This window comes from Oreochromis niloticus, linkage group LG18 (assembly GCF_001858045.2).
Source record: "Oreochromis niloticus isolate F11D_XX linkage group LG18, O_niloticus_UMD_NMBU, whole genome shotgun sequence".
Classification (NCBI taxonomy): Eukaryota; Metazoa; Chordata; class Actinopteri; order Cichliformes; family Cichlidae; genus Oreochromis; species Oreochromis niloticus.
The window spans coordinates 12,128,469-12,154,059 of NC_031982.2; the positions used below are offsets into that span (position 1 = coordinate 12,128,469).

Sequence of the window (25,591 nt, forward strand, 5' to 3'; positions counted from 1 at the left end):
GATACTATCTGATCAACAGTGCCAGAAAGATTGTAAATTTAAATTGTGGATTGTTGTTGTTGTAGAGGCCTGCATATTTCTCTTTTTTCTCTTCCTGCGCTCCAACATTGTATGTTTCTCACATGCTGTTCTCTCTTCTCATCTGTCTCTTCCACTCCCTTGTCATTGTGTTGCCATTGTCTAGACTGTGCAACCAGTGCCAAGAGGAGGAATTAGTATCTACTTATAGCAGCATGTTTCACTCTTCCTCTCTCCAAAAGCTGCTGTCTCTTTCTTAATTAAATGGATGCTTGAAGTCGGTAGGCTCAGGCACAATTTACTCTTATGTCACCAGATATCTTGACGATCTTTTCCCACTTGTGGGATTTTATGATGTATTTTGTTTTTGCTGGTTTCCAAGGGAGCTCACCAGCAGGCTTTATAATAGTGTTATACAGCCTAATTAGAAATTTACTATCAGATGCTGCCATTGTAGGCACAAGCACTATTTTTCTTGCCATAAATGCGTTTTTAGGCAGACTCAGGCATTAGTGGCCCAGTTAGATTACAGTATTGATCTACTGGAAACTAACAACAGACTAATGTTTCCATCAGAGTTACATTTTGGCACGTAAACTGCATTTGAAGCAATCTGAGGTGTGGTAGGATGGGGTGGGATGTGTGGGTGCATGAGAGGTAGGAGGAGCGGCTAACAAGTGGACAGCGTTCATTCCTCCAGCAGCAGCACTCAGTCGCACTCTGCACCTCCTGCACTAAGGAGTCACTTCTCAGTAGTTCAAGGAAGCTTCGCGTTTTCATGGAGGGCTGGATCACCTGTGGACTTTGGCTAATCGCCTTTCTCTCTAGCTGTGGGCTACTCTCGGCTTTCAACTTGGACACCGATAATGTCCAGGAGAAGACCGGAGACCCCGGGAGCCTGTTCGGCTTCTCTCTCGCCATGCACCGGCAGCTCCTTCCGCAGGATAAGAGAATGTAAGTGTCAGAGTTTTGCTTTTAAAGGATAAAATGTCCGGAGGCTGTTAATTGAATTGTTTGGTTTTTTTTCTTGAAAGAACCTTGGAAACACACCTCAGTGTGTTTAAAATGAACTCCAGCATACATATAATTAAATTATTACTGCACAATACACACTTTAGACGGCTGGAAGAAAACAAAATCCGCCTAAAACTACTTTTGAGAGCCGCAGACCACAAGTGAGTTACCTCAGCAGCACCGCAAGTAGGTCAGTGCGTGATCAGGTCAGGTTTGTCGCAGGTACAAAACATTTCCACCAACAGCTTCTTCTTCTTCTTCTTCTTCTTTAGGCCACACGAGCTCTTATAAGTTTAACTCGAGGCCCGTCTTGCTTGTTAATATTTTCTTCTTCCAGGTTACTTATTTGTGAGGTTTTTTTTGGCGCTCCAAGGCAACTTTTTGTTCACGTGCACGCGGCGCGCGTTCACATTTATCCTTTCTTGTTGACTTCAACTGGGACCCAGCCTTGGCTTTTATGGGGGGGCAAAACATCTCAGTGAATCACTGTTGGTATTTTCTTGGGCACTGTTTCAGAGGGGACTGTCACCCTGCATAAAGGACAAGTGCCATCAAGTGGTCACCGATTGGAACAGCCTGGTTATAAACTGACCTAAGAGCAGATAACTAAGACTTTTTTTTTTTCCCTCTGAAGGCTCATGTCCTGCTTTATTTTAAACTGCACGGTAGTCTCAGCCGTTGACATTTAATTTGCATTTAATATACAAAGACATTTCACAATCACACCTAACCCAAGTGGATTAACTGATTACTTCACTTTTATATCTGCCTTGATTCTAATACTAATGAAGGTGTTACAGATTACCAGCATTAATGTACTTCCTAGCTTTACATTACTGCTATACACTCTTGTGCTAGAAGGTAGTTAAACAGACAACCAGGTTACACATGAAAATCTGCCCTGTCGGAAAAAAGCGTCTCTGTTAGAATTTGTGTCTGTAGCTACTTACATGTACTTACATGCTTCAGGCAGCACTATATGGTTTGACAATTTCAGTCATATGATATGTTGTTCAGTTTGTATTAGGTAATCTAGAGTATTTGAGTAAAAGTTGTCACATTTTAACTTTTAACTGTACATTACCAGCGGTGCAGACAGCGTAAGTGCCTCCCTCGGGGACTAAAATGTAATCATAAGAATAATATGTGTAAAGTGCATCTCTTAACTGTCTTTTTCCACAAAAAGAATCAATACTCAGGCATTCCTATGTTTTGATTAGATAAAGTAAAATTATGGTTTAAGTTCAGTTAACTTGTGTTAAACACCACAGGCTGCAAGATTTCCTGCACTGTACGCCCAGCAGTGATTGAAACCCCTAGGTTTTATACCTTCTCCACAGCTGTTAAATACACAGTTTAAACTTTACACACTCCTGCTACTGCTGCACCTTCACACACACACACACACACACACACACACACACACACACACACACACACAGTGCCAGTTTCTGTCTTAGCTCCAGGCTAAATGAAAGACACATGGTGATCTGCACGAGACTGAAGCTATAAGCTATCACCAAGTCAGTTTCAGGTTAAATACAAGAAAACAGAAAAGTGTTTAAAAAAAGGGGAAAAAAAATACTTGTATGTAGGAATAATGTAGAATGAACTGTTAGTGGAGGTGTTAGATGCTCCAGTGTTGGATGCTCAGGCAGTTGTAACTATTTTTCAACTGCTCTGTGAGAGGGAAAAGAAAACCTCTGAAGCAAAACCATAAATTAAAATATGCTGACTTCTAACTATCAGGTGCACGTGTACGTGTTGTGATGTGTGTGTGTGTTGGAGTATAAAGCCGTGTCTGTTTTTTGCAAATAACTGTTAGAGAAGTGTGCGCTCACTGTGGATGCTGTATCTGTGTGTCTGCACTTGCATTCGTGTCCCGACAGTGGATGTGTGTGTTCATGCGAGTGCCTGTTTGGTGGGTTTTAATGGTGCTGATGCATGCTGTGGCTGAGCAGTGAGGCGTTGCCTTGTTGTCAGTCATTTGGAAAACTGTCAGAGAGCTCAGTGTGCTGCTTGCTTTATACATTCCTGACCTGGGGCAAAATAGGGATAGATAGATAGATAGATAGATAGATAGATAGATAGATAGATAGATAGATAGATAGTAGGGCTGCCACGATTAGTCGACGAGTCACGATTACATCGTCGACGACTAATTTAATAGTCGACACGTCGTTTGAAGCTTTGTAAGATCGCAAAACACGCAGGAATAAGTAGTAGGATTTAAGAGTGTAATAACGGACTGAAACAGAAGATGGCAGCACTGCATGCACAAGGATGCCAGCTGCCGTTAAACCCCGAAGAAGAAGAAACTGTCCCAGAATTCATAGCGCGACCCATCGCGGCCCTGCTCAGCTTCCAACAATGGCGGCAGCTAGTTAGTTTTAATGTTACTCTTATTATTCTTTCTGGGTCACAAAAATAAACGTTTAACATATTTTCAGGCGGGAATGTAGCTGTGTAAACTTAAAATATCTGCTCAGTTTATCAAGACATCACATATTTTCAAAAGCGCTCCGACGTTTTCGGAGATGTCTGTTACCCACTAGCTCGATAGCTAGCTGGGGTTGAAGGCTCACTAGAGCCAGTGAGAACACCGGACTCCCGGCAAATCGTTTTCAAACCCACCGCCGTCTTTCGCTACTCAGATTAAACATGATATATAAGTCACTTAGATAACTTAAAAATGTTATTGTTTGGCTTTTTTCAGTATTTTATTTGTTCCTGAGTAAATTGGTTTGGCTGAGATGAAAGTTATAGATTTTACACAGCTGAATAAACGACGACTGATTATCAGAAGTGTGAGATGCTCGAGAATATACTCCGGTGTCCTGTTATATTTTAGATAGCAAGGAGCAGACGGCTGCGTTTATTAAACTCCTCCGAAACAATCTGCAAATTTCATTTAAATTCAATAAACTATCATCTTGTCTTTATTTTTAGTTAGCACATACCTTAAACACTTAAAGCTGTAAGATAATGATAGTTATATAAGAGCAGATGCATGCTGGTGCAATAAGCTGTATGTTTTACGTTCAATGGATGCATGATCTGATTAGTCGACTAATTGCAAAAATAATTGGTGACTAGTCGACTATCAAAATAATCGTTTGTGGCAGCCCTAATAGATAGATAGATAGATAGATAGATTTTATCAAAGTTCATTAATATCCATTCCAGAAAACTGTGTGTTAATGTGTTGTTAGTGTGTCTGTACCTGTGTACCCCCATGTTTGTCTCCTCTGGGTGTGCACTATTAGTCACAGTTCTTTGCAAGCCATGCATGCCAACTTGTATTCAGACTTATTTATTTCACAGTGTTTATGCCCTACAGGTATCAGTGTTGCAAGTTCCTGCAGGAGAGGGCAGGACCTGAATATGCATGTGCGCACACATCTGTATGTGTGTATGTGTGTAGCATTCCATGCTTCTTCATAATTGCCAGATGGAGCTGTCTGTATAATAAAGTCAAGAGGGAAAGCACAAAATACATAAGTGGAGAGAGGAGGGAGAAGGAGGAGACCAAGTGAGAGTTTAGGGTATTTTAAGAGGTCGGATCGAGTGTGAGAAATGTGTGGGAGAAAGTAAATGCATATGTGTGTGTATTTCTGTGGGATTTGTGAAATAATATGACTCTGGAGAGATGGAAACATGTAACAAGAAGAGTAAAGAATTTAGAAGCAGGCTGTAAGTTTCAGCAGTTTCAGTGATATTGTCAGTGTCTTGCTGTCAGTGTCTTTTTAATACCAAATCAACTCAGTGTGTTAGTGTATGTGGGCTGTGTATTGCGTAAAGAACAGATATGAGAGCCAGATTCCCCTGAGGATAGTTGTGGTTATCCAACATCAAAGAGAAAGGAGGGGAAGCTGAAGAAAAGAAAGAGGTAATGGCTGGAAGAACCCTGAGAGGAACATAAATCAGGTGTACATCTGGGCACCAAATACAAGCATTTTTCAACCAGTAAGATTCCGTGAGCTCGATGCTGGCAGAAGGATGGAGAGAGAAGTTGGGCAACATGTCGTGAACCTCTGTATCTGAAGGTCATTTGGAAGTAAATGCCTGTAGTTGATAGGGTGCCACTGACTGTTACTAGGCAACGGGCTGTGTCCTAAGCCGGCAGCCAGTTCACTGCTGTAAAAAGAAAAAGAAAAAGAAAAGACACACCTCTCTCAATGGGACTTCTCTCCAGTGGCTTTTCTAAACTATCTGTTGCGATACACAGGACGAGCTGATCTGTGTGTTCAACTGCTGCCTGTATGTGTGCGACCGTCAATGCACAGCTGGACCCAAACACACACACACACACACACGCTCTCTCTTTTTAGTTGTCTTAGTTCTTCCTGTGGTCTGTGTCGTACGTCGGGCCTTCCTCCCCTGTTGGTAAATGATTAGATAAACAGCCGGGTCACTGTCAGCGAAGCCACCAATCAGCTGTATCACATTTCCTGACACATTGTGTCATGTGACAAAAAGGTTATAATGTGCAGCAATAAAAATAATTCATATTCTTTGCTAAATGTTTTTGTGTTTTAGAAATTTTGCAGTAGACTAACGTCACTTTCAGGTCCCAATTAACCCATTATTGTTAGTTGGATTTACTCCAAAGGAAATCAGCTGATTGAGTATAGTGTATATATATAGATTTTTTAAAATCTCCTATTCATTCTTATTACTTCTTGTGTCCCAGAGGATACTGGGAGCGGATATGCATCCACTGGAATTCACTGTTAGCCTCCGGTTTTCTCTTTGAGGTGATGACTCACTAAAATTGGGCTCATTGCAATTATTTTAGTGTGAAAACACGTTTTCTGTTTTTTGCATAGTGAGCTTGGAGCTGGAGAGTTGACTCCAGACTTTGTGGTATGAACCGTCAAGTGTCATTCACGTCCCCTTATAATTTAAAAAAGGCTGGATGGGACACTTAATGGGTGGATAACAGCAAAAATTATAGTGTTCTGGTTTCTGAAACAAGGCCAAACCAATCCAGCGGTTGAAACAGGATAAACAAAGTGTACTTGTCCGTCGTGCAAAAGGAGCCTACTGAAGAGAAATTTACTCCAAATGTACGTGACTATTTGGACATCTATCTGCCAATTTTTGTATGCCATAAATAGTTGTGATTACCCATCACCCTTGCTGGAGTTAGTATTCATCATGATTTATACTGCCTCAGTAGGCTGGCTGTTTAGTTTGACATCTACCATTTTCGGTGTTGGCAGCCGGTCTGTACAGCTGATATGATGGTTTCATAAAGCCTCAGCTTTTTACTCTGCTATATGTTTCAGGATGGCGTTTGTATCTGAGAATGCTTTGTAATTCAGCTAAAATGGCTTTTCTTTATTTTATCTGTGGATGACAGTTTGCCGGACGACCTTAACTCTGAAGGTCAGCGATCAGACCAAGCAAGCTGGATAAAGATGGATCATTGTACTGGCAGTGCTTTACTCCGTCTCCCGTGAAAACCTGTGCAGAGTTTAATTTTCAAAGGATGACATTGTTGACTTGATTCACTTTGTAGGAAACCCTGAGATCTGGAGGCCCATCATCGATGGCTGAGTGTGGCATTTTCCCTTTTTTTGGACCATAAAGGCAGAGTCTGTATATGTGTGTGTGCAATCTTCCACAGCAGGCGACCTGAAAGGATTCTTTGACTGAGTTTGACTGTTGACTGTGAGGACATGGAACATCAGTTTTGTGGCGGATGTGCATATGTGTTTGTGAGTCTGTGTGTGTGTGTGTGTGTGTGTGTGAGTATCAGTGGAATGTGTGATCATTTTATGTGCAAGTGAAAGAAATCTTAGATTGTTCCTCATGCTAATAAATGTATGTCAGAACAGAGTAACAATGAGTGTTTGATTGTGGTGCGTATGGGCCCGATTCATACATGCATCTGTTGCAGGCTGCTGGTTGGTGCCCCGAGAGCAAAAGCTTTGAGAGGTCAAAAATCTGCTGTGACAGGAGGGCTCTACAATTGTAACATGAGCTCCCCAACCAGTGGCTGCAACAGGGTTATCTTTGATAATGATGGTGAGACATTAGCTGACATTTGAGCATTTTTTCTTAATATGAATTTGGTCATTTCAAAGATTAAGTCGAGTTACAATGTCTTCTTTGTGCCTATTTTTATCCCTGTGTAGAGAATAAGGCCGTAGAGGACAAAGAAAACCAGTGGATGGGAGTAACAGTCAAAAGTCAGGGACCAGGAGGCCAAGTTGTGGTAAGGGTTTTTTTTGTATCTGAACACAAATTTAATTTAAACTCATTATTACTGTTTAGTTGTTCAAACAGATGGTTATTAATGTAACAACTAATCGTTGTCTCTCCAGCAAAGCACACCTTAGTCTCATTCACTGCACTTAACTGTGTCTTCTTCCCCTGGTAGACCTGTGCTCATCGCTACCAGCGCCGGGCCAATGTGGGCTCACCGTTGTTGGAATCTCGTGACATAATTGGCCGCTGCTACGTGCTGAGTCAGTCATTAAAAATCAACTCATTTGAGAATGGAGAAGGAGGTGCATGGTATTTTTGTGACCAGAGGTCCAGAGGCCACGAGATGTTTGGTTCCTGCCAGCAGGGCCTCTCTGCTACATTCGACAAGGACTACCACTACATCATCTTTGGGGCTCCTGGAGCTTACAACTGGAAAGGTAGTGTGTATGCATATGTTTACTGTGAAATGTAATAAATCTACTTTGTATGGATTTTTTTCCAGCTATCAGAATAGAGGAATGTGAGGATTATTTCAGTCGATACTTACAAGCCTCCCCTCCGCTTTTGTCTTGAAGGTATAGTACGCGTGGAGCAGAAAAATGACACTTTCATAGACATGGGCATCTTTGATGATGGTCCATATGAGGCAGGAGACGAGAACCAAAAGAACCCTGACCTGGTCCCTGTTCCTGCCAGTAGCTACCTGGGTAAAAACTTTAACTTGACTGTGATTCCAGTCATTCGCTTTATACAGAGACACATTTTCTAGCACTTCATGGTTCTCTGATTATTTAAGGAATCACTTCTTTGTCTCTTTGTGTCAGGCTTCTCCCTGGACTCGGGTAAACGTTTGACTAACAAAGGCCAGCTAACAGTGGTGGCTGGAGCTCCCAGAGCGAACCACAGTGGAGCGGTGCTGCTGCTAAAGACAGGTGGGGACAAAACCAACACATTAGTTGAAGAGTTCTCACTAGAAGGCGAGGGGTTGGCGTCATCTTTTGGCTACGATCTTACGGTGCTGGACCTCAACAAGGATGGGTGAGTGATGCCGGATGATGCAAACAGCAACCTCCAACTTCTGCACCGTCGCTGTTGCTACTGTGGCTTTACTCTAATGAATGTGCAATGCTGTTTTTTTTATTAGCTGGGAGGACATCGTGGTGGGGGCACCACAGTACTTTGAGAAGGATGGAGAAATTGGAGGAGCTGTCTACGTCTACATCAATAATGCTGGAAAGTGGAACAAAGTAAAACCCACCAGAATAGATGGACCCTTGGACTCAATGTTTGGCCTGGCTGTAGAAAACCTGGGAGACATCAATCTGGATGGTTATGATGGTGAGCATGCAATAGTTCTGCATATACACCTATACTGTGGTATGCTAGTCACTCTTGATATCAGCAGAAATACATAACCACCCTGTTGTTGTTCTTCATGCCAGATTTTGCAGTGGGAGCTCCTTATGAAGATCAGGGCAAAGGGAAGGTTTACATCTACTATGGATCAGCTACAGGACAAATCTCTCCAAAAGCCTCACAGGTACAGAATAAACACCTGATTTCTATCTTTCTGCTCTCTTGTTATGCCTCTTAGTTGTGACAGAAAAGTAAAGCCAAGCTGCCAAGTGCTCAACAAAGGGGAACAGTTATGTTACTTTGAATAAGTGCCCTGAAATGACATGTGCTTTGGCTTGGCATTATGAATTCGCTGACCCGAATTCACATTTTTATACCCAGATTTGAGCCAGCACTCTGGACTTCTCTGAAAAGTCATCAAGCATAACTTTAACCAATAAAACACGATTTTCTGTTCATGAATTGAAGTAAATAACTATAATTTAGCATCTTAATTAAAATAATTTTTTTAAAAAGATAGCGTGCTGAAAGTATGTTTTCCTCCTCCGTCAGGTGCTGCCTAGTCCTACAGGAGTGAAACAGTTTGGTTACTCCTTGGCAGGAAACATGGACTTGGATTATAACTCCTACCCTGACCTGGCTGTCGGATCCCTCTCAGACTCTGTCTTTGTCTACAAGTGCGTGAGCTGGCGCATGGATCACATTGTGTTATCTCTCGTCCTGTTTGCTTAAAAGCTCACCGAGTCGTCTCTTCACAGAGCCCGTCCGGTTATTGACATCCAGAAGAAAATCACAATCACACCAAAGGAAATTGACCTCCTCACAAACAACTGTGAAAACAATAGCAAGTTCTGGTGCGTGTCCCCAATCTATTATTGAATTTCTACATTTCTTCAACACTGAGCTGTAAAACTGTGCTCTGTCTGACTGTACATAAATTGGATTGTGTCCCCAGCTTGACTATTAAAGCGTGCTTCTCCTACTCTGCCAATCCTGTGAGTTATGCTCCAAAACTGGGTAAGTTGAGGCACAATTTTTTTTCTCCTTAGTTTACAACAATCTTCATTATTGCATTTGCTCCCCTTATTATCACAGCAATACTTCACTTTCACTTACACTCTTTCTCTGTTGCATCCAGAGGTCAAATACACCCTTGCGGCAGACACTGAAAACAGGAAGAATAATCTTAAAACCAGGGCGGCCTTCATTAACGCCTCCCCCGGCAGTAGCCATGAATCCTCAGGGACCATCACTTTGGACAAGAAAGGAGTGGAACAGTGCATTGAACGACAACTCGCCTTGCAGGTATCGAAGGTTTCTGCATTCTCTTGCGATCCAAGTTAACTGCCGGCGGCGCGTAATGCTTTGTAATGTTGTCGTGCTTCAGGAAAATATTCGAGATAAGCTACGCGGGATCCCCATTGATGTGTCTGTGGAAATCGTTGGTGGCAGACGTAAACGCAGACAGAGCTCAGGTCCTGGGCTGCAGCCGGTCCTGGATGCTGAAGCGTCAAAGCCAACTCGATCAGTGGTGTGTGTGTGCATCTTATTCAGTTTATGTGATGTCTCCTCCTATTCTGTGTTATTTCTTAAATGTGAAAATGTTGTTTGCAGGTGGAGTTCATGAAGACCGGTTGTGGGTCTGACAATGTGTGTAATAGCAATCTGATGATGGAATATCGCTATGGCCACTGGAACGATGAAAACTTCATTCCGTTACCAACGTAAGATTATAAAAACACTTTTCTTTCTCTCGTTTTCTTCTTTTTAAAACTTGATTTAAAATGCTCATCCTGAGATGCGTTCGCCACGCTGTTTCCCGCACCGAGCTGTGAAAGATGTGCACACTTGTCATCAAACGGGCTCACGGTTTGTGTGTGTTTGAAGGGAGAATGGTGTGCCGGTGCTCTCACTCAGTAACCAGAAGGAATTCGCCTTGGAGGTCAGCGTGAGCAATGCAGGTGGGGATGATGCGTACGAAGCCTCCATGATCGCTTCTTTTCCTAGCTCCTTAACCTACTCTGCAACCCGCGTGCCTAATAAAGTAAGTGTGTCTGATAATCTCTCTCTCACATACACAGACACCCACTTTAGTTCTGATTTGGACTTATTATTGATTTCAGGTAAGCTGCCAAGCCAATAGAAATGGTTCTCTGGTCGATTGCGACCTTGGAAATCCCTTTGAAAAGGACGACAAGGTGAGCGAAAAATCACAGTTTGGCACCATCTAATTCCCCTCCAGATGTATAAATATTAACACTTAATAAAATAATAATAATAGCACGGAATAAAATATGGATCTCTGTATGTTTATAGACCACCGTCTACATTATTTTGGGTACAGCTGGCATATCCTTCAACACCTCTGAAGTAGAGGTTAATCTTCAACTGGAAACGTAAGTACATCCGAGTTTGTAATGCTGCAGCCCCAACTGCTAAATAACACTGGTTGCACCTGCAAATGCAATAGCTACACTACTGGAATATAACAAACTTAGTGTATGTATGTTAGAATAAAATTTGTAGTTTGATATCTGTGTAAATATTGTTTCAACAGGACTAGCATCCAGCAATTAGCGCCGGTCAAAGCAAAGGCAAAGGTGGCCATTGAGTTACAGCTCTCTGTGTCAGGGTAAGAAACACACGCATATACATAAATGTGCAGGAAACACATAGATGTGCACCGACTCATGCTGGCTACTGTGTATTTTTCCTTGCAGACAAGTCACGCCATCTCAGGTCTACTTTACTGGAGATGTCAAAGGTGAGACGGCTGAAAGTGACGATGGCAGTGCCATCACACATCACTTCAGAGTGAGTACAGGAAAAGCAACTAGATCGTTTATTTATTTTCCTGAATTTATCGTTAATCCAACAATTTTGTGTTCCGAACGGGGCGAGTAAAAACATTTTAACTTAACTTTTACTACTTCCCGTTTTTACAGATAATCAACTTGGGAAGGCGTTTGACTGATTTCGGGACCGCCACTCTCGATATTGACTGGCCAAAGCAGACATCGGATGATAATTGGCTGCTCTACCTGATGAAAATCAGCGCCACGGGAGTGGATCAGATAGAGTGCACACCTAAAAGTGAGATCAATCCTCTTCAGGTAAAACACCACGTTGATGTGTCATCGCCATCCTCCCATGAAAGAATTTATAAATGTATTTTATTTTGACAAGATGTTGAGTTAATGGCAATAAACTAAATACATTTCTTTTCTTATTTCAGAAAGAAGTTAACACAAGGATGAGGAGAGAAGTCTCAGGCACCCAGGAGAGTGATGAGGGCACTATTTCCCGCTTATTGGATAGCAAGAAATCAAAAACTCTGGTAATGCAACCTTTTTTTTGTTCTAGACGATTACATTATTTTATGCACCTTTTCAGCCAGCTGAATGGCCATTTGGCAGTAACCTTGTACTCCCTTGTCAACAGTCTTGTGACGATGGGGCAAAATGTGTGAAGATAAGGTGCCCTCTGCGGGGCCTGGACAGTAATGCAGCCATCATTGTTCACTCTCGCCTCTCGAAAGACACCTTGGTCAAGGTAAGTGGTTGTACTCAGTTGTTATCTCTGGATTGGAGGTTTTTTCCCTGCTGGTGGAAATTTAGAAATAAAGAAATATCATATGGGTTTCAGGGGTTAAAGCATCTTTATTGACATGAATCTCTACTTTTGTATTTCCTTTGATTTGATTCGCCTTTTCTTTAAACAGGCTTATTCCAAGTTACATCATGTGGAGATGATAGTCAACGCCGCTCTGCACCTTGATAACGTAAAGAACACTGTTCTGATGAATGCTAATACACAGGTAATTGAACATAGCGACAGATCTTACACAGTCCTGTGCACTCTCTAAACATAAACCCTGAGTTTTTGTACAGTATACAGAAAACACTATGACATCACGTTTTGCCACTTCGCTGTGTTCCCTAGGTGAGACTGACGGCCTTCCCAGAGAGGCGTGAGGCTCGGCATGGGGGAGTGCCGTGGTGGATCATCGTGCTGTCCCTCCTGTTCGGACTACTGTTGCTGGCCCTGCTGGCTTTCCTTCTTTGGAAGGTAGGGCTAGAGGAAAACAGACCCTATCCCAGTAGTCCTACGTTTTACTGATAAAGCCTTCAGGCTTAAATCTGTGAACATCTAGCAGTCTGTAAAGCACCTTGTACAGAACAACTGTCACTATTTATTATAGCGATTGCACATTTTCTAATAATTTGCCTCTCCTCAGTGTGGAGTCTTTGGGAAAAAGAATAAAGATGACCCGTCAGACAAAGAGAGACTGACACCAAATGCATAAAAAAAACGAGAAAGAGGGTAAAATTACCCAGCCTGTCATGACTGAGTGAAACCTTTTTTTGTCTTGCTCCTCCTTGCTGCAAAAGGGCTGCTTTCTGGTACCAGGCAGGCTGTGGGCAATTCTCACACTGTGACGTGCCATTTAAAAAACAAAGTGTGTATTACTACCTGCATGGCCAGGGGAGGTGATGGCTGATAAGCAACGACTGTTTCTTAAAGCTCTAAGGAGGATTCGGGGTAACTTCTGCATCTCTATGATTTCATCCCCTTTTCTGTCTCCAGTTTGTTTTCTTGCTATTACACCTGCGCTCACACGGTCTGAAGGTTTCTTTCACTCTACATTTAAAAACGGGGGACGCTGAACACCTTTTCTTCCTGTATAGAGGAGCGCAGATGGCTCATCTACGCCTCTTACGGGATTAATTGCATTTTGGCACCTGTGAAAGAGACCGATGACAAACGTCTCAAACCGCTTGGCTTTCTCTGAACGTCTTTAAACGGCCTCGTTCTCAAACCGAATACTGAGTTTTGTTTTCCCTCTTTTCTCTGCAGTGTGGCTTTTTTAAACGTGCCAAATATGAAGATAAGGTTCCCAGTTACAACGCAGTTCGAATCAAACGGGAGGAGAGGGCAATAAATCCTGGAAATGCTAACTGGGAAAACCTGGAAAAGAAACCCTGGATGACAACTTGGCATGACAATGAACGCTATTCTTAACAGCCAATGAAACGCTACAGATTTACCCTCGCTTACGGATGAACTCCAGTTTCATAAATTTCCTGCTGCCTTGCCTTTGTACAGTGAGGACTGTAAATAATCAAATGTGTTTAAAAAAAAAAAAAAAAAAAAAAAATGGGATCAAACATTATGCTTCAGGGGCTGATTTGATGTTTAATAAGTCTTCATGAATCACTGGAAGGAGATGCGCTGTGTGGGAGATGGTCCGGCACAACAACCATCAGAGCTTTGGTGCTTGTGTTGTGGAAATTCAGTGTTGGGGTTAAAATGTTTCTGAATGTATTGCACAATTTTTTTTGTATGTTTTGGAAAAGTTCGTATTTATTCTCACAAGGAGTTTCTTCTGTTACACGCTCTACAGACCAAAGAATCATGCAGTGCATACAAGTGACTTCTTTTTCAAAAACTAAAGCTGTATTAGCTTCCCATATTTTTTTAAATCTACCACACATCTGCCTTTAAAGTGCCTCCGACTGACAGATACTGCAGTTTCTCTACAGTTTGAGAACTTGGGCTGTAAATATCCACTGTATCTTTTCATCATCTTTTAAAATTACTACATTGTAACAAAATAGGAGAAGCCAGACAAGCAAACAAATAAACTTTTTTTTTTTTTTTAATATCCGTGTTCCCTGGGTGTGATTACATTGAATGAGCATTAGCAACAACAAGATGCTGAAAGCATTATTTATTAAGACATAAAAAACAACATGTACAGCAAATACTTGAATGCTTAAATCAGCACTTCATTAAATATTAAAATAAGGATAAATTATGACAAGTTTAAAAAAAAAAAAAAAGCATACTGTAATATGGTTAATTCACACTTAAAGGAAGACCTAGCAGACAAGTGCTGTGGCTTTGAACCTTAGCGCTGATTTGAAGACCAAAGGTCTCATTCTTAAAATCTACGGCTGTGTTCAGTCGATCTAGACGTTTCTATTAGTTCAGTAGAAGTAAGTGCATTTCTGATTGTGAGAGACCACAAACACACACTCATGCTGGTGTATTTCATCTCATCTCATCTCAGTCTTTCCTTCACAGGAGAGACTCTGTTCTTACAGTTTTTCCGCTGCGTCTTTCGTCTTTCAGGGGCTTCCCCTCGCTCATCATCCTCGACTTCTCTTTGCCGTCGCTGTCCACGTCTACGTTTTCTTTATCCTTTTCCTCCTTTAGCCTCTTCGCTCCTCTCCTCTGGTCCTTCTCCTCTCTCTTCCTCATTTCCTTGAGCTTTTTCTTCAGGGCAGAACGGTCGCTTTGACTGCACACGCCCAAAGCCTGACAACAGAAGTGTGTGTTTAAATGGGGGACTGATGATTTGGTACACATGCAGGTTTGGACCTCACACAGGAGACAGACTTCACATTTAACAAGACGCAAGTTGAAAATTTGTTAGTATAAAACCTCAATCACTTGGACTATTTGGTATCAAGGCTACTCTGTTGTGATTACTAAGAAACACTGCAACCAGCATAAAGAGCAGAGGTTTAGACACCTTGTCCACAATAAATCGTCCTATATAGTTAAACCACAACACAAAACAACCAAAACATTTGGTTCCTGCCCCCAAGAGCAGTAGCTCATCTGCTCACCTTGAGTTTCTCGCTGTCCATGTTGAGAAGCTGTGTCCCATCCACACCCCTGGCGGCGAACTCTGATGTGTATTTATCCATGTTCATAGCGATTAACCACAGACACACCTGCTGGCTGTTCCACTCCAAGACGGGTCGACTTTGCCACTGATTGTTGTTGTTCGTGGGAACTGGGTCATCGTCCAAAGTCTGAGGGGCATGAGAGAATATAGCAGGAGAAGGAAGCTATGATTAAAGAGATTAAAGAGCCTGTGTGTGAAAGCTGGACAGAGAAGGCCCGGGGGGGGGGGGAAGCAAAGAGTGAAGAAAAGAAAGGGAAGGATAGACTCACCTCAGTGGAAGAAAAGGTGAAAGTGTGAGAATGTCCAGAGAGGGAGTGATCAGACACATGACCCACCATACTGGAACAGCCCACTGGAGAGCCAATACTCTGGAACCAACAGAAACGAAACTGGGCTGCCTACATAGTTCATTATCTACTGCATATGTACAAAAGCATGCGAGCCAATTTGAAATGGAGTTTGTTTGTATGAGATTGCTCTCCAACAGAAAGCTGAGGCAGGAAGAATGGGCCACACTGAGAAGGTTGTGGTTTTATTTTCTTACCTGCTGTCTTCTCCCTGAGGTGGTCAGGTACGGCAAACTGCTGCTGGATACAGACCGAAGTCTCTCCCGCCTACTCTCCCCTTCCTCTTCCTTTTCTCTTCCTCTCTCTCCGAACCAAGGAAATGGCAGGCAAGAGGGCATGGAGGTGACAGAGCCTGATGGAGAGACTTCAGCGGGCTCATCCAACAGGTCATCACTGGATGCCCTGGAGAAGAGCAGTTATGCCCTCATTAAAAACATATGCACATTTTTTGTCAAGAGCAGTAGGTGTTCAAAACAGATGTTAGGTTCACATCTTTAAAAACATTTCCTCCCCCCATATTAGTGTCACCACACCTCTTGCTCACAGACGTCCTGCTGCGTTTTTCGCTTCTTCTTTTGCTGAGAGACTTGCGAAGGCCACTAAAAGAAATAGTAAATAAGAAGCTTTAAAGAGTAAATACAAGAAAAAATATAAAAAAATACCACCAGCAAAATTTCACTCAGTGCCATATTCAGTCTGTTTGGCAAAACCATCAGAACTCTGAGGCTGAAGAGCAATTTAAGGCTTTAAATTTAGAAAGTGTGAGCCAAAATAAAGATCCGCCACCTGAAGTCGGGAAATTTCCTTTTGGATTTTCTAGAGGTGGAGGATTTGCTCGGTGAGGACGGGGTGGTATCCGTGATGTAGATTGGAGGGGTGAAGACGGAGTTGTTTGCAGCTTGAGGACTGAAGGCTGGGAACGATGAGGTGCTGGACATGTCGCTTCTACTGGTTCGGATCGCTGTGGGTGCGGACAGTGATCGTCCCTCTTGTGCTTTCTGGGCCCCTTCTTCCTGTAGTGAGAGAAGACATGAGCACAGCTAGAAACGGCATCTCTTTCAACCCCCGTTTTATTTAAAAAAAAAACAAACAAAAACCCCCAAAAAAAAAAATAAAAAATTAAAAAAAAATTGTTCATTACCCCTTTTCTGAAGCTCTCTCTGAGTTTGTCTCGTGAAGGCGGGTGCCGCTTGGATTTCTGGGCTAGCTGAGCCCTGGCTTTGTGAGCGCTGGAGTCTAAACGGCTGGTATCAGGAACTGGAATCGACCAGTCTGCGCCTGAGACAAATGCATAAAAGCCTATTTAAATTAAATAATTTTCCATACTGAAGTTGCATTAGACAACTCAAAGCGCTTCAAGTTCCTCCACTTCTGAAGCTAGAAAAATAATAAAAATATAGTTTATCATCAGTAATCTGTAGAGCCAGCTGCTGAGTCAAACAGACATGCAAAGACACTTCGCTGTCACCAAAACTGATGCTTACCGGTGTTTGAAGTGTCAGTTGAGTGGCTCTTTCTCTCAGGTATTGGCTCTTTTCCCTCTAGCTGTGCAATCTGTGATACACAGTGAGAAACAATGACTACAGAGAAATGTCAGGATCAGGTAAATCCTCAAAGCACTGAAAAGCCTCCCCTCACCTGGATTTGAAGCTTTTCAATCGTCTCTCTGTGCTGCCTCTCCCTCTCCTCCATTTCTCTCCTCAAATCTGCCTCCCTTTTCTCCCCCTCTTCCTCTCTTAAAAAAAACAAAACAAAAAAAAAAACAAACACATTAAGTCACGTGTAAGACACCTTGGTGCAGTTTTACTAACTTGCACAGCCTCTCCAGCAACACTTTTAGAGAGTTAACAGGATTTCATGAGTACCTGCTCTGGTATTCTCTGACCAGTCTCTTGGCCTTATTGTATTTGATCTCCAGGCTTTCTGATTGGCTCTGGGCATCAGCCAGTCGCTGGCTTACAACTCTGCACAGGGTCTGGGCCTCTTGCCAATACCTGATAAACAGAGTGGGATTCATTAGCACCTTATCAACCCACATCATAATCTTCATTGTATTTATCAACAGTCTCCAATTGCAGCCTTTAATCTTCATGCCTGCTCCGGCAAAATGCTTTTCTATTCCATACGCTCTAGAAAAATATCACAAAAATGGGACAACGCATTGAAGCTGCTCAACCGTACTTCTCTAGTTTGTCTGCTTTGTCCTCTCCATCCTCCACTCTTTGCTCCAAGTCAGCCTTCTGGCTCTCCCAACAGGCCTGCTGCTCCTCCCAAGCCTTTAACTGAGAAACAGACAAAACTATATCTTTATGCAGTACAAGCATGTCATGTGCACAAGAAGAAAAAATGTCTTCCCAAAAAGGGCCTTCATGTTGTTAGATCATATGCGTCAAGACACATTTGTTGGAAAAACCGCACAGTTCCTCTTGCTTTATTTGTGCCATCAAAGCTGTTGAAGTAGTCACAAACTCAACACAGTTGGAAAGAAGAAAGAGACTTCTTTCAGAAAGGCTTTCACCAACCCAGTTATGTCACAGTGGTGATTACTTCAAGGCAAAGGCAGAAAAAGCAGGGCTTGACGAGGAGTGCTGGAAAGCAGCCATGTCCTAATAACTCCACTCTGTGCCGTCTCACACACAGTTAAATGGGTCAGATGCTTCCAAATTTGGATGCGAAGGTAGTGTATTGAAGTGAGTACAGTTATTGGTTTGCGAGTGAGAGACTGAGAGCCTCAACCTCAACTGAGTGACCTACCTGTTCTTTAGTGTGCTCAAGTTGGGTTGCTTTGCTTCTTAGTTTGGACTGAAGCTGTAAGCACATTAAAGAGCAAATTCATGAATAAACCTGGACATTTTAACAATTACAAGAAAGGATGCAGACTTTCAGTATTTCTTTTGGTTTTAGAATATGAATCCAAGCTAAAACGTCTGGTTGAACACAGAGTACCTGCTGGTATTTGAGGCAGAGCTGGTAGTTGTCTAGACCTGAAAGAGCGGACACATCCTCCTCTTCGCAGTCGTCATCCTCCGCCTCCTCTTCATCGAACACCGAGCCCTTCTCTGATATGCTGCAATCATTGTCCTCCACTCCTCTGCCATCTCTTTCTCTCTTCATATAGACACACACGCACAGTTAAATTGAACAGAAACAGTTAAAACAAGCCAACCTCCCCCACTTCTACAAGAGGACACACCTTTTTGCTTTTATCCATTTCCAGGCTTTCATTTATCAGTCGTGCCACCTCGCTCTCCACCCCCTCCTTCTCTCGGCCAATCAAAAACCTGCAGGAAAAACACAAAACCCCCCCCAGAAATCAATCACAGGTGTGATCAATCACTCCATCTCATTACACACCTGTGCGGATTGTGTTAAATTGTGTGTTTTACAGCATTCTGGATGCTTTTTTAATTTGCCGACTGATGGCGGCTCTTTCAAACCCTAAAGTGCACCTGAGAGAGACGAGGAAACACCGATGTATTCTTTGCCTTTCATCAGCTGGTGTGACATATAATCGCTGCACCCCAGGATTTGCCATTTGGCAGCCGTGCCCCCTTGCTTCTCACTTTCTCATCCTCACTAGGAGGAGCTATCCGACTTGTCAGGTGTCACCAATAACATTAATGATGGCATGACAACTAATGCCAGTCAGCAAACACGGATAACAAGTGCAAAAGTACAAAGGCGACCCCTGAACTAAAGCAGCCGACTGGAAACGGATTCGTCATTATTATTTACTACCGGGTTCTTCCTGCTGTGGCGTGTCAAAATGTATTCTGAGTGTTGGTGGTACGCTGTCATCATACGCTAGTATAGCTGCAGGCGCTGACTTTTTTTAAACACGCTCTAAATGTCGGTGCATTTACAGACACTCAGATTATCCAAAAATGTTGGATGCGATTTATAAATGTTGCTTAAAAGTTTGTGTCAGAAGAAAAACCCCAAAACATTGCGGTGTGCAAAGACAGACCACATGTGGGTGTCATGAAGAGGAAATAATGAGCTGATGTGTTCATTTCTGGCATTTAAAGATTTGCCAGATGGCACCCAAAACCTACAATATGAGGTGCTTAAGTGTTTATTATAAAACAAATAAAAAAAAAAAAAAAGTGTTACTATTAGTGTTTTTCATTATGATCTGAAGGGCTGACAGACAATCCTGCACACTATGGCAGACTTAAGAAAATCTTAGACAGTACTGTGAAGTATATATTATGTGTTAACTGAATTAAACTTGCAAATAAAATATCACCCTTATGATAAAATACTAAAAATATCTGAGAAGACTTGATTTATTCATAGCACTAACATTGTTTCATCTTTATATAACTTTTAGATATCTTAGGAGGCCCTGTCACTTATCTTTGCACATTATTTTTAAAGTGGCATATCAAAGAAGTTCACAAACACACTTTTATATACTGTTTACCAAAAAAAACAATGCTGGAGCCCGCATGCTTTGTTATTCGTCTAAGGCAGCGGTCCCCAACCTTTTTTGCGCCACGGACCGGTTTGATGTCAGACAATAATTTCACACACCGGCCTTTAAGGTGTTGTGGATAAATACAACAAAATAAAATGATACAACCAAGACAAAAACTGTGGTATTTTCTAAATATAACAATAAAAGCAAATTCACTGTGTAATTGTGTAACTTTATTAGCAGTGTCCTCCTGAAATGCGCCAAAAACATTGAGAGTAATGTCCTCCTCTCTGCCCCTTAGTGCCCTTGGGTCGCTATGGTAACGCGTAAATATTTCTTTCAAAATAAGACACACAACTACAACACGGGAAAAAGAGCCAGGGAAACCGAGTTAATGATAAAAAACCCTGAAAACCATAAATTTCACACCCGAGTCTCAACTCTTGCGGCCCAGTACCAAACGACTCATGGACCGGTACCGGTCCGCAAAAATACACAAAGCTGTTCAGCATAACAAGAATCAGGACGTGTCACAGACAAGAAAACTTGCTGTGTGGTAACTTACTTGACCAGACCCGATGTGTTCTTAAGGACTGTGGCTGCAAACAGCTGGGAGACTCCAACTAAACTCACTCCATCCACCTCCACTATCTGGTCATTCACCCGAATCCTTACAGAGATAAACACATACAGACTGAGGAGAGTATCTACCTTTATCTTGGTTTTATTCAGAGAAAAAAAAATAAAGACACTAAAGCTAACCTTCCATCCTTCTGGGTTGCTCCTCCTTCAGTGACTGTCTTGACAAAGATGCCGAGTTTTTCCAGTCCCTGGTCAGCACCTACACCCATCCCTATGATGCTGATGCCGAGTCCATCTTCACCTGGAGGGTGTGGGAAAAGAAGACATTAGGAATTTATCCTTATATTAGCTTTATTAACTGCTAAAAATCATTAGACGTTAAACATAACAATCAGAGGAGAGAGGAAAATAGATGCTCATACAAACCCTTTTTTATTTCCACTGGAAAAACATCCATTCTTTCCACTCTCTTCTCTAGCTCAAACTCAGCCGAAGCAGACACTGGGTCAATATCCTCATTGTGTCTGTCGTACTCTGCATTAGAATAGGTGTTGTACACCTGAAACACACCATTCAACATGCAGTTAAGAACTCAACTTAGATTAACATTGATGGCAATTTTAGGCTAAATAAAAATGCCTGTTTTTTGGGAGGTTGTTTTGCATTCTTATCTAGTGCATATGTTCACCATGGGCTTACTACAAAGAGAACCATCTGCAGCTATTGACACAACAAGACCTTGTTTATACAGACAAATGTGGTTAGTGCCAGAGTCAGCATTAGATCGAGTAAATGCAAAGACTTGAGCAAACTGTACCAACAATTACAGGATTGCAAAACATCCAAGTGTACACACACAACTTCTATGTGACTTTTACTGATGCCACACTGACTACTGCTACGGTAGTTTGTTATAAATCGATCCAGATTAATGCCACGGGATCTTTTTTCCGGTGTAAAGGCAGCTCTGAGTCGAGCGCTGACAGAGGGAAGCGTGTGGAATCTTGTCTTTCCTCCTCCCTTAATGGGTTAGAAACATTGCTTTGGGCTAACACCTCGCTTACTCAGATTCAAATAGCAGCTGGAACTGACAGTCACACAAATCTACGACAAAAGAGCTTCTTAAGTGCATGACTTTACAGACCTTAAAGCTTTCAATAAAGTGAGCAATGGTAGCCTGCAAACCCTTAAAGTTTGCGTTATTTTTCACAAAGGTTTCCCTACCTTGATTGGTGCCGAGCAGAACCTGACCTTCCTCTCGGCAGATCCATCCTCATTCTCCTCGTCGGAAAGTTCAGGCACACCGGGAATTTCCTCATACTCCAACAAAAGCTGGTTTTCCAACTCTTGTCTTGGCGGAGTGGAAAGCTCTGGATGGGACTGGGATTCCTGATCATATGCAAAAGCCTTGTTCTCAATGCCACTGATTAATGCATCTTCTTTTTGGGCCTCCTTGCCGCCTCCTGCTTCAGCGTTTCCATCACTACCTCCTCTTAATGCTACATGCTTGACCTCCTCAGTGGCAAACTCCGCTTGCAGCTCAGGTGTTCTGCCTTCTTCCTTCCTACTTTTCTCTTTCCCATTTTCCTTTTCTTGACTTTGTCTACATTCCTCCACTCCACCTTTGCCCTTTCCCACAGCCTTGTTGTAAACTTCCTTCTCTTCCACGATGACCCTTTCCTTCCCACCAACACTTTCTTCTACCACTGCATCAGTCATTTTTCCCCTGTTGCCTCCTTCTTCTGTTGACTTCTCCTCAGCCCGTGCTACGAACTCTCTGTTCTGCTCCTCCCTTTCACCCTCCCATTGTTCGCTCACCTGCGGATACTTGTCTCTTCCGACTTCCCTGCCATCCTCCGTTCCTCCTTTCGCTTTCATGCTCCCTGACAGCTCCTTCTGCTGGTCTCCTGATGAAATGATTGGTCCAACATTTCGTATTTGTAATACCACCCCGTTTTCCAATTTGTAAGGTCCTGGTGTTTCCACACTAGGCTCCTCAAACACATCATCCACTAAGGACTCTTCACCTGGAGCTATGCTAATATATGTCACTTGATCCTTAATCCAGCATTTATTCTCTTTCCACTCCTTCCCTTCTTCATTCTCATCACTTTCTGATGACTCGTTTTTTATGCTGACCAACTCTGCCCGAAGCGTCTCTTCAGGGGTCAAGAAGGGGTTAAGACAGGATGCTTCTCCCTCTGTTTGTGATACTTTGATTTGATCGTCTTTGTCAAAATGGTTGTACTTGTTGGATGCATCGCCAGGAATATCTGAGACGGGGGATTTAGGGCACCTTGTCAGAGAAGATGGTGTAGAAGGCTTCAGCAAGGAAACATTTATGATATGGTTCATGGATTTGTCTTTATCTAAGCCATCCTCTTCTGTGTTCCTCCTTTTCCCATTTCCCTCTTCCACCTTTTCTACATTGTTGACTTCTACTTTCCCATCTTCCATTCCCTTGCTTCCCCTGGCAATCACAGGTTTTGAAACCTGGCCTCCACCACCTCCAACTTCCATCATCTTGCTCTCAAACAATCTTCGAGTTACAGAGAACTTCTGTGCCAGAGCAGCTCGGTCAATATCTGTAATTTCCTCCGCTCTGGATGGTTTATCTTTCAGGGAGGATTCTGGGGTAGAAATATTTGTTGTTACAGTGCTCAGAGCAGATGAGGAACTGATGACTGAACGCCTGGATCCAGGAAAAGGCGAAGTCTGGAGCTGTATGCTAGGATTTTGGGGAGAAAGAAGCACCGTGGAGCCAGAACTTGGCACTGGGCTGCTATCTTGTTTCAACTGCTGGCTGTCCATTTGAAGAAAGATGTTATCTCTGATTTTGGTCCCCCTGGTGCTGTGGATTCTACCTCTGCAACCTGTGCTACCACTGGTGCTGGTGCAGGACATTAGGGGCTCTGACAGGCTGGACTCCAGCTTGTTAGGGTGCACAGCAGAGCGCTGGGCAGCAGCAGCAGTTTTGGTCCCTGGCTGTAAACTGGTCCCAGTGTCGAATGAGCATTTGATAGCATGGAAATCAGATTTGTAAGTTATCCTGTGAGGGGAGGCACTTCGGCCTTTGCTCTCTGTCCGCATCATTGGAAAATTTGGAGGTTCTCTGGCTAAGAGAGAAACTGTTGACAATCTGAAGGAGATGCTTTTCGTAGCTAGACAAAGCACCTGGGGAAAGGCAAATGTTTGAAGACTTGCTGGTACAGTGAAATGGTTGCAATAAGGCAAGATATTCTTGACAAAAGCTGGTGGTTTACAAGTTTACTGCATTTGTGTGATGACAGCAAACATTAAAGGCAGGCTCTTGGTCTGGGAAGTTCATTGTCATAAGATAGACTCCAGATTCTTCAATTCATTATCACCACCACAGTGAAAATCTCCTGAAAAGCACATTAAGAATAGCTCAATAGGCGTACAGTGCAAACAAACATGTAATAAATAATAACCTTTTTAGGTGCCTCAAAATCTATAAAGCATCGCTCTGTCCTTAAACCCTTGAATCAAAGAAGAAAACAAAACGCTAAGCCTCAGTAACTGACTGAGACAGTGCCAGGATTAAGAGCAACACATTTTTAAAACAAATACTCACTCTTTTATCGAAGAATTTCAATCGCCAGAACAGTTTAAAAGATAAAAACATAGCATGTAGACGTTTTTGTATATCTACTTGACACAGGTATCCACAATTAGACTTGTTTGCGGTCCCTTCTAGGCAATCACAACATTTACGTTTACGCCCTGTCGAAAAAAAGGATTGAGGGCGTGTGAACGTAAGCATGCGCATTTTTGCACTTCTAATGTCAACGACAGTCTAAATCAGTTTATTTAGATTATTGTTTCCTTAATGTTTTAAGCAAAAAAAAAGAAAAAAAAAGATCCAATTAGATAAATTAATTAGTCACATTAACTGAATCTGGGTTCAAGCCCGGGTCAGTTTTGCCTTCTTTTCATTGCAGCCCTACACCCACCTGTCTGACAGCATACTGCAAAACAGTGTTTTTCTTGGCACGAGACTTTTTCTCGGACTAACTGTGACTAGCTAAAACTGTCTTGCAAAAATTAAATCGTAAATTTGTCGCTCGGAGCTCGGATTTCACGACTGCATTTGAAGACAGCAAAGTTTACCAACCTGGCGAGTGTGCGCGCGCAGTTTAAAGGTCGCGGGCTCCAGCGCGTTAGGGCTCGTGATCCAGCGGTTAGCTAAACTACAAGAAAGTAACTGGAATATTAAAGTAATAGCTCTTTCTCTACACTGTCCCCGACAGTTTCGTCTTACCATAAAAGTGCTGCTGCTGTCAGTCGGTGCTGACGGCTCCCTTGCTGAGATAAATACAGACAGATGGCGACTCATGTCTCTAAATACTGTAAATGGATTATCCCCCTGTAATCCTGTGTAAACTACTCCAGTAACTGTGTAGCACTGACGGTGAGTGGGTACCAGCCCTCGGGCATGTTAGCCTACATTTAAAGAGCCAGTTGTAACATCTGTGCCCTATAAAGTATTTATCTCCAGTGGAAAGTCTTATTTTGGTCACTAAAGCCTATTACAGTCCCATATTTAGTGGTGGTTGTTAACCATTGTGAGGCTAATAATGCCATCTGTTGTAATACCTGTTTTGTAGCTTTCCCCCATATTATTGCATAATGCTAAACATAGTAGTTCTCTCTTAAACTTCTACCAAGCATGCAGATCTGTGCTACATCCACTTACCTTCACCTGTTTCCTGCTTCTCAGCATCACTGCCAGGGTTGCTGTCTGTAGTAAAGAAAAAATGTCACTCTAGCAGAGCCTCTGTTGGGCTCAGAGGCAGGCTTGGTGTGAATATTCACCTGTGTGCATGATGCAGGTTGGTGCAGTCAGCCAGATCTCCCACTGTCTACCTGTGTGTGTGCGTGAGGCAAATGGGAGCAGTGATGCAGCACCTGTGCATGCTC

General features: G+C 42.6%; 2 protein-coding genes across 6 annotated transcripts; one reads left to right on the top strand and one right to left on the bottom strand.

The window, feature by feature from the left end:
* The first annotated feature begins 696 nt into the window (after positions 1-696).
* On the top strand, positions 697-14,447 carry itga6b (integrin, alpha 6b). 2 transcript variants are annotated; one of them, XM_005476112.4, is made up of 26 exons: positions 697-972; positions 6,938-7,065; positions 7,176-7,255; positions 7,421-7,685; positions 7,824-7,955; positions 8,073-8,286; positions 8,393-8,586; positions 8,691-8,788; positions 9,157-9,281; positions 9,363-9,458; positions 9,560-9,621; positions 9,743-9,909; positions 9,992-10,135; positions 10,219-10,328; positions 10,492-10,648; positions 10,728-10,802; positions 10,921-11,000; positions 11,162-11,236; positions 11,325-11,418; positions 11,550-11,717; positions 11,840-11,941; positions 12,046-12,156; positions 12,326-12,421; positions 12,547-12,672; positions 12,842-12,927; positions 13,462-13,600. In XM_005476112.4, exons 1-25 carry the CDS (start codon positions 797-799, stop codon positions 12,908-12,910), a joined length of 3,144 nt encoding a protein of 1,047 aa, XP_005476169.1. In that variant the 5' UTR covers positions 697-796; the 3' UTR covers positions 12,911-12,927; positions 13,462-13,600. The 2 variants fall into 2 exon arrangements, with proteins under 2 accessions (XP_005476169.1, XP_005476168.1); XM_005476111.4 differs by lacking the exon at positions 12,842-12,927 and having other exon boundaries at positions 13,462-14,447.
* Positions 14,321-24,367, bottom strand: LOC100690157 (neurabin-1). Of its 4 annotated transcripts, none has more exons than XM_019348112.2 (19): positions 24,246-24,367; positions 21,875-24,036; positions 21,077-21,209; positions 20,831-20,951; positions 20,634-20,738; positions 18,842-18,929; positions 18,595-18,756; positions 18,403-18,456; positions 17,830-17,930; positions 17,514-17,642; positions 17,287-17,383; positions 17,133-17,202; positions 16,790-16,947; positions 16,435-16,661; positions 16,182-16,247; positions 15,846-16,050; positions 15,571-15,669; positions 15,240-15,428; positions 14,321-14,925 (listed from the first exon to the last, which is right to left on the bottom strand). In XM_019348112.2, the coding sequence occupies exons 2-19, from the start codon at positions 23,741-23,743 to the stop codon at positions 14,686-14,688; spliced, it is 4,113 nt and encodes a 1,370-aa protein (XP_019203657.1). In that variant the 5' UTR covers positions 23,744-24,036; positions 24,246-24,367; the 3' UTR covers positions 14,321-14,685. The 4 variants fall into 4 exon arrangements, with proteins under 4 accessions (XP_019203657.1, XP_019203656.1, XP_013125535.1 ...); XM_019348111.2 differs by having other exon boundaries at positions 20,634-20,762; XM_013270081.3 differs by having other exon boundaries at positions 16,790-16,926; positions 20,634-20,762; positions 24,246-24,365.
* Positions 24,368-25,591: the final 1,224 nt, after the last annotated feature.